The sequence below is a fragment of the Malus sylvestris genome, chromosome 9 (assembly GCF_916048215.2).
Source record: "Malus sylvestris chromosome 9, drMalSylv7.2, whole genome shotgun sequence".
In the NCBI taxonomy this organism is placed as follows: domain Eukaryota; kingdom Viridiplantae; phylum Streptophyta; class Magnoliopsida; order Rosales; family Rosaceae; genus Malus; species Malus sylvestris.
In genome coordinates, this window is record NC_062268.1 from 15,729,203 (window position 1) to 15,736,571 (window position 7,369).

At 34.6% G+C, this 7,369-nt stretch overlaps 1 protein-coding gene across 1 annotated transcript; it reads left to right on the forward strand.

The window, feature by feature from the left end:
* The first annotated feature begins 4,936 nt into the window (after positions 1–4,936).
* On the forward strand, positions 4,937–7,051 carry LOC126634143 (growth-regulating factor 5-like). Its single transcript, XM_050304634.1, has 4 exons — positions 4,937–5,472; positions 5,578–6,046; positions 6,259–6,563; positions 6,656–7,051. Exons 1-4 carry the CDS (start codon positions 5,277–5,279, stop codon positions 6,661–6,663), a joined length of 978 nt encoding a protein of 325 aa, XP_050160591.1. The 5' UTR covers positions 4,937–5,276; the 3' UTR covers positions 6,664–7,051.
* Positions 7,052–7,369: the final 318 nt, after the last annotated feature.

A 7,369-nucleotide genomic window follows, 5' to 3' on the forward strand; every position in this document is an offset into this window, starting at 1 on the left:
ATGTGGGACTCTATACTCCAACACCCCCTCATGAATGATCCAACACAGGGTCACACCGAAACATGTTCCCACATCAGGAACTACTTAATTCATTATACAAAGCTAACATAACTTTTCAAGAGTCTGGTCATTCACTAGATCGAACACAACTTTTTGAAGGTCCAATCATTATTCAACCCCCTAAACTGAAGTTAGCGTAACTTTTCAACTTACGGAAGCATATTCAAGCTTTGTAAATTAGGGCCATGATGTACCAAAGAATAACCTGCTTTTAAGCTCAACATGACCCACCACTAACATTATCTATGTTGTCTCCAACTTAACCACATATTACTAGATTTGGAGTTTTATAATAAAAGTCGTTGGTGATATTAGAAGTTAACCTCCCACATATAAATTGTGTATTATTTTGTTATATTTTCGATATGAGACTTTATCCTCCAATAAGAGTTTTCTTTGAATAAGAAACAAATTTTCATTCCTAGTGATGAAAATCTTTTGTGAGAAAGAGTTCGTGTACGCGTTTTCTTTGGATTAGGAATTTTCTTTTGATTTAGAAATCGCAACATAATTATTTGAATTAGAAATCACAATGCAAAATAATCCTCTAAATTAGATAAATTAGAAATCACAATGCAACGAATCATCTGAATTAGAAATCTCAACGGAATTCTTTGAATTAGAAATCACAACGAAATTTGTTTATAAGGTATAAAACTTAAAGCGTTTGAATAAGAGTTAAATAAGATAAGAAGTTAGGTCTGGCAAACGGATCGTGTCTGTCATGTTCGTGTCGTTTTCGTGAAACAGCTGTTATCTTAACAGGTCGTGTCGTGTCACACCTGTTATCTTAACGGGTCCTTAACAGGTCTGGTCACTTTACCCAACAGGTAAAGTGACCCGACCCGTTATGACCCGTTAAGAAAAATATTTTTTTTTCTTAAATTTGCACATACCACACATTACCACATAAATATTACTTCCAAACAGTAAAACATATTTGTCATTTAAGTACTACATCTACACTCGAAAATAAGAGCCTAATAAAAAACAAGTTTGACGGTTGGATCGTTAAAATTAGTTTCATAGAATTCGTATCCCATCAAAATGATAGATTCACTAACACTTAAAGTTTATTTATACTTTCATTAAGTATAACATAAGATTTTGTGGTATCCACTTATGTAAATATTTTAAATTGACGATCAAATTCATTCATTGTATTCGTATATTGTCAAGGAGTGTAGTTGTAAAAAATCATCAAAATCGGAGTTAAAATAACTGTTAAATCGTGATATTTTGTTTTATAACCGTCGAAAAGTTTTGTCTCATTCTTGATCTTTGAATGTTTGTTTTTTGTGATTTTTGGCGTATGCGATCTTGAATCATATACAAACAAGTTTGACGGTTGGATCATTAGAATTAGTTTCATAGAATTCGTATCTCATCAAAACGATAAATTCACTAACACTTGGAGTTTATTTATACTTTCATTAAGTATAACATAAGATTTTGTGGTATCCACTTGTGTAAATATTTTAAATTAATGATCAAATTCATTCATTGTATTTGTATAGGGTCAAAGAGTGTAGTTGTAAAAAATCATCAAAATCGGAGTTAAAATAACCGTTAAATCGTGATTTTTTGTTTTATAACTGTCGAAAAGTTTTGTCTCATTTCTTGATTTCTGAATATTTGTTTTTTGTGATTTTTGGCATATGTGATCTTGAAGCATATACAAACAAGTTTGACGGTTGGATCATTAAAATTAGTTTCATAGAATTCGTATCCCATCAAAACGATAGATTCACTAACACTTAGAGTTTATTTATACTTTCATTAAGTATAACATAAGATTTTGTGGTATCCACTTGTGTAAATATTTTAAATTGATGATCAAATTCATTCATTGTATTCGTATAGGGTCAAGGAGTGTAGTTGTAAAACATCATCAAAATCGGAGTTAAAATAACCGTAAAATCGTGATTTTTTGTTTTATAACCGTCGAAAAGTTTTGTCTCATTTCTCTATCTCTGAATGTTTGTTTTTGTGATTTTTGGTGTATGCGATCTCGAAGTATATACAAACAAGTTTGACGGTTTGATCGTTAAAATTAGTTTCATAGAATTCGTATCCCATCAAAACGATAGATTCACTAACACTTAGAGTTTATTTATACTTTCATTAAGTATAACATAATATTTTGTGGTATCCACTTGTGTAAATATTTTAAATTGACGATCAAATTCATTCATTGTATTCGTATAGGGTCAAGGAGTGTAATTGTAAACAATCATCAAAATCGGAGTTAAAATAACCGTTAAATCGTGATATTTTGTTTTATAACCGTCGAAAAGTTTTGTCTCATTACTTGATCTCTGAATGTTTGTTTTTTGTGATTTTTGGCATATGCAATCTCGAAGCATATACAAACAAGTTTGACGGTTGGATCGTTAGAATTTGTATCTCATCAAAAGGAAAGATTCACTAACATTTAGAGTTTATTTATACTTTCATTAAGTATAACATAAGATTTTGTGGTATCCACTAGTGTAAATATTTTAAATTGAAAATCGAATTCATTCATTGTATTCATATAGGGTCAACGAGTGTAGCTGTAAAAAAGCATCAAAATCGGAGTTAAAATAACCATTAAATCGTGATTTTTTGTTTTATAACTGTCGAAAAGTTTTGTCCCGTTACTTAATCTCTGAATTTTTTTTTTTTTGCGATTTTTTGCTGATGCAATCTCGAAGCATATACAAACAAGTTTAACGGTTAGATCATTGAAATTAGTTTCATGTATCCCATCAAGTTCAATGGTGTGTGTATATATACATATATATTATGTAGATTCAAATCTATTTATTTTGTATGTATAATTATTCTAGTTTTAAGGGGTATAAATTTAATTTAAAACTTAATATATATATATATATATATATATATATATATATATATTATAGTTAATATTTTGGGGGTATAATTATTATAGTATATATAATTATTATAATTATTTTAGTTAATATTCTGGGGGTATAATTATTTTAGTTAATATTTTGGGGGTATAATTATTATAGTATATATAATTATTATAGTTAATTTAATATATATATATATATATAATTATTATAGTTTTAAACTTTTTAGGGGTATAAAATTGTTAGATTAATATATATAATTATTATAGTATTTTTTAGGGTTATAAAATTATTAAATTAATATTCTGCTTATCGTGTTATCCACGTGTATACCTGAATCAACCCGTTATTTTAACAGGTGCTTATCGGGTTACCCGATAACACTCGATTCGTTATCGTGTTGATCCGAACACCTGTTAATTTCGTGTCATGTCGTGTCGGGTTATCGGGTCGTATTAGGAATTGTCAGATCTAATAAGAACGGACACCAAAAAGAAAGGTAATCAATACACCCAAAAGAAAAATCTAAAGTGTAGAAGGAACAGTCACCTATACAATACAAACTAGGAAGGTAATCTCCTAAATTTAACTGCGGGTCCTTTGTAACAAGATGTTGTGAGTGTATCTCAAAGGCATCCTATTGTTGCATGATAATGCATAACACAGATTTCTTCCTCAACCAAAAGTTGTAGTTCTCCCCCTAATTCTCACATTGAAAGTCAAATGAAGTAAATATGGTAAGGAAGAAAGATGCAGGGGAAAACAAGAAAAGTAGAAGAGGAAAAATCACCCATCCGTACCACGAGGCAGCTCCCGAAGCTAAAGGCCATGGCCACTATGTCCCCCACTGAGACAATGACATGTAAACAAAAACACCTTCTCTTACTACTCAATGCCATTAACAAAGGACTCAGATCCTCTCCTGAGCCGTTGCCAACGGGGCCTAAGGATCAATTGATCCCAGCCCTTCAAATTCATCCTGCGGCCAAGAACGGCCAAGCAGCTTTCAAATTTTTTTCACGCAACCCAAGGCAATTTTGTTTGCCTTCCCTACAGTTCCCGCTCCCCTAACCTCTAATCTCCAGCTTCCGACGAATCCATATCTACTAATATTAACTGCAAACAAATCAGCTACACTACACACACGACTCTAATCCCATATCTCATCACCGGAAACCCACCATAATTTGCCGGAAAATTTAGTCAAACCCGCCGGGCCGGATTTGCATGCTCTGACTCCCAATCCCGTCAACGACAATCTCTCTCACAAGGTTATTCCCACACCCAAAGATCTCAGCTTTCGCTTATCTTCTTCCACCTCCCACTGCCTCTCTCTCTCTCTCTCTCTCTCTATTTCCAACCCTGTCTCCTATTTGGCCGCAGGATGAATTTGAAGGGTTGAGATCAATTGATCCCTAGGCCCCGTTGGCAACTGCTCAGGAGAGGATGTGAGTCCCTGTAAACACACATAGGCACATTACAAAACTGATTTGATATTTAATTTTGCAGCCTCACATATTAAAAAAAAAAAAAAAAAGGCACACTTTTCTAGGAAAACGTATCATATATTGTGGAGACAGCAAATCCAAAGCTGCATCTTTCTTAAATTTTAAATTTTTTTTTCTGACTTTTTTGTTTCTGTATATATGGAATAATATTGATAAATGAAATTTTGTAAATTAATTAACATAAAAGTTCGTAGATTAAATTTAATTAGATTATTATATAAATGTTAATTGACGTCTTTACATTTTATTTGTGATATTATTTAATTTGCAAATTTATTTCATAAATTTAGTCTATTACTCATGTTTTTGTTTTAATGAATTTTTCTGTCGGGTAGAGATTGAGAGACAGGAGCGGCAAGAAGGAGCAGCTATACGGACCCCAGTGGAGACACAGTGAGGTCCTTCCCCCGTTAGGCCTACACTACGCACGTGGGACCATATAGAGGTCATACGTGGGCCCACACTCATGTGAGTATTGCGCAGAGGCAGCTTCTGTAGAGCTGCAGAGCCAGTAGCAGCAACAGAGTTGCAGTCATAATAAAGAGCAGAAAACTCCGTCAGAACACTCAGAGGGTAGAGAGAGAAAGAAGAGAGAGAAAGTGTGTCATCACACATCATCACAGCCATTGGATTACTTTCGCCCCATGCATATAAACACCCTGCAAAAACCAATGGATTAACCAAAATCTTCAACTCTACATAAACACACAATTTTTACTTTGTCTCCAAAATCTCCAAACCTTTGTTATTACTCTGCCTTTTTTGCCTTGTTTTTCTTCATCTTGGTAACATTTTAGGGGTTTAGTCCTTTATTTTTGTTGGTTTTTTTCCTTTTCAAAAAGTGAAAATGATGAATGGAAATCCAAGTAGTGCAGCAAGAAATAGGTATCCCTTCACAGCAACTCAGTGGCAAGAGCTAGAACATCAAGCCCTAATCTTCAAGTACATGGCCTCAGGAGTCCCCATCCCCAATGACCTTGTCTACTCTTTCAAAAGAAGGTTGGACTCCTCCATTTCCTCAAGACTCTTCCCCCATCACCCCAGTAAGTTTTTTACTTGATTTTTAAATAAAAAGTTGACTCTTGTAATTTATATTACATTTTTTTTGTAATTTTGGGTGTCTAAGGTAACTGTGTGGGTGTGTGCAGTGGGATGGGGGTGTTATGAGATGGGATTTGGCAGAAAAGTAGACCCAGAGCCAGGGAGGTGCAGAAGAACAGATGGCAAAAAATGGAGGTGTTCAAAGGAAGCATATCCGGATTCCAAGTACTGCGAGAGGCACATGCACAGAGGCAGAAACCGTTCAAGAAAGCCTGTGGAAGTTTCCTCTTCTTCTTCTGCATTATCATCTCCTACTGCAGCATCCACAGCAACAGCTGAGCACCTTTCTTCTCCTTCTGCCACCTCACCATCATCTTCCCTCCACAGAAACCTCTGCAAAACCTCCTCTTCTTCCTACACTCTCACTCCACTCTCCTCATCAATCTCCACTCAACAAACCCACCAGTCAAATTCATCTCTCTACCCTTTCCTTAATTATCCTTATTCTTCCTCCTCTTCCAGTTCTACCCCTCAGCTTTTTCTGAACTCTGCATCTTATTCAGATAAAGATTACAGGTTTGTGTTGATTACTTATGCAAAACCCCAAAAAAAAACCCATTATTTATTTTGTCTTGTTTTTCAAATTTTTCATGGAGTTTTGAACTTTTTGATCATTTTTTTTACAGGTTAGTGTATTAGTTAAGCTAAACCAAATAAAACCCATGATTTATTTTGGTCTTATTATTCATTTTTTCTCATAAAGTTTTGATCTTTCTTTTGTTAAATAGGTATCTTCAAGGAGCAAAGGAAGGTGTGGATGAGCTAGCTTTCTTTCCAGATTCTTCAGCAAATGAAAGAAACTTATTAATGAATTCCTACAGAGGCTACTCCCCCACCCAACAATCACAGGAGGACCAACAGCAACATTGTTTTGTTTGGGGGACTGATTTCAAATCAGTAAAAACAGAGAAAGAATCAGCAGCAGCTGAATCCCAAAAGTCACTCCACCACTTCTTTGGAGAGTGGCAGCAGCCAGCCAAGAGCTCAGGAGACACCTGGCTTGATCTTGCTTCTAATTCTGGATGTCCTAATGGTAAATTCGATTTACTTTCTGGTCCCAATACTTCTCATTATTCATCTCTTCAGTTCTTTAATTTGAAACAACTGTCCTTTCTGGTGGTGCAGACGGTTAATAATAAAGTGTTTCATTTGTGGAGACTTAATTTTGAAGGCCAAGGGAGTACTTGCTGTTGGTGGGTCATTGGACTTTTTCTAAATTCAGCTGGTGGCTGGGGAGGGGTATTTAATTTGTTGCTGAAGAGTGAAGGCTTTGTGAGTGAGTGAGTGAGTGAATGATGTAGGGCCCCATGCACACAGGAGCATTTCTGTCTTTTGCTTTGTTTGATATATTTCATAATCATCTTCTTCTTCTGCTTTCTGCTTTCCACCCCTCTGAGAAACATGTCTGATATTTATGGACTTGCTTGTTTGACTGGAAGCATTTTGAAATTGTATATGATATGGGGCCTCCACCCCACTCCACTCCAGGGGAACATATGCAATGAATTGCCTCTTTTCCCACTTTTATCTATGGGACCCTTTGTGTGTTTTTCAAAGGGTCATCATTATTTGATTTATATTTGGTAATTTTGTTTTTAATCACATCCAGATCTTATGTAACAAAATTCGTAAAATACAAGTTAAAAAGAACAACCATTTTTTTCATGTATCAGATGACATATCTTGGTCTGTTAATTGTCTGCATGAGAGAACATTAATTAAACATCCCTTTGTCATACATGAGAAGGGATTTGATGACGCAGGCACGAGCCCTTCTAGCGATGTTTGATACAAAAAATTAAAACTGATTATGAAGTTATAAAATCACTTATCGTGTTT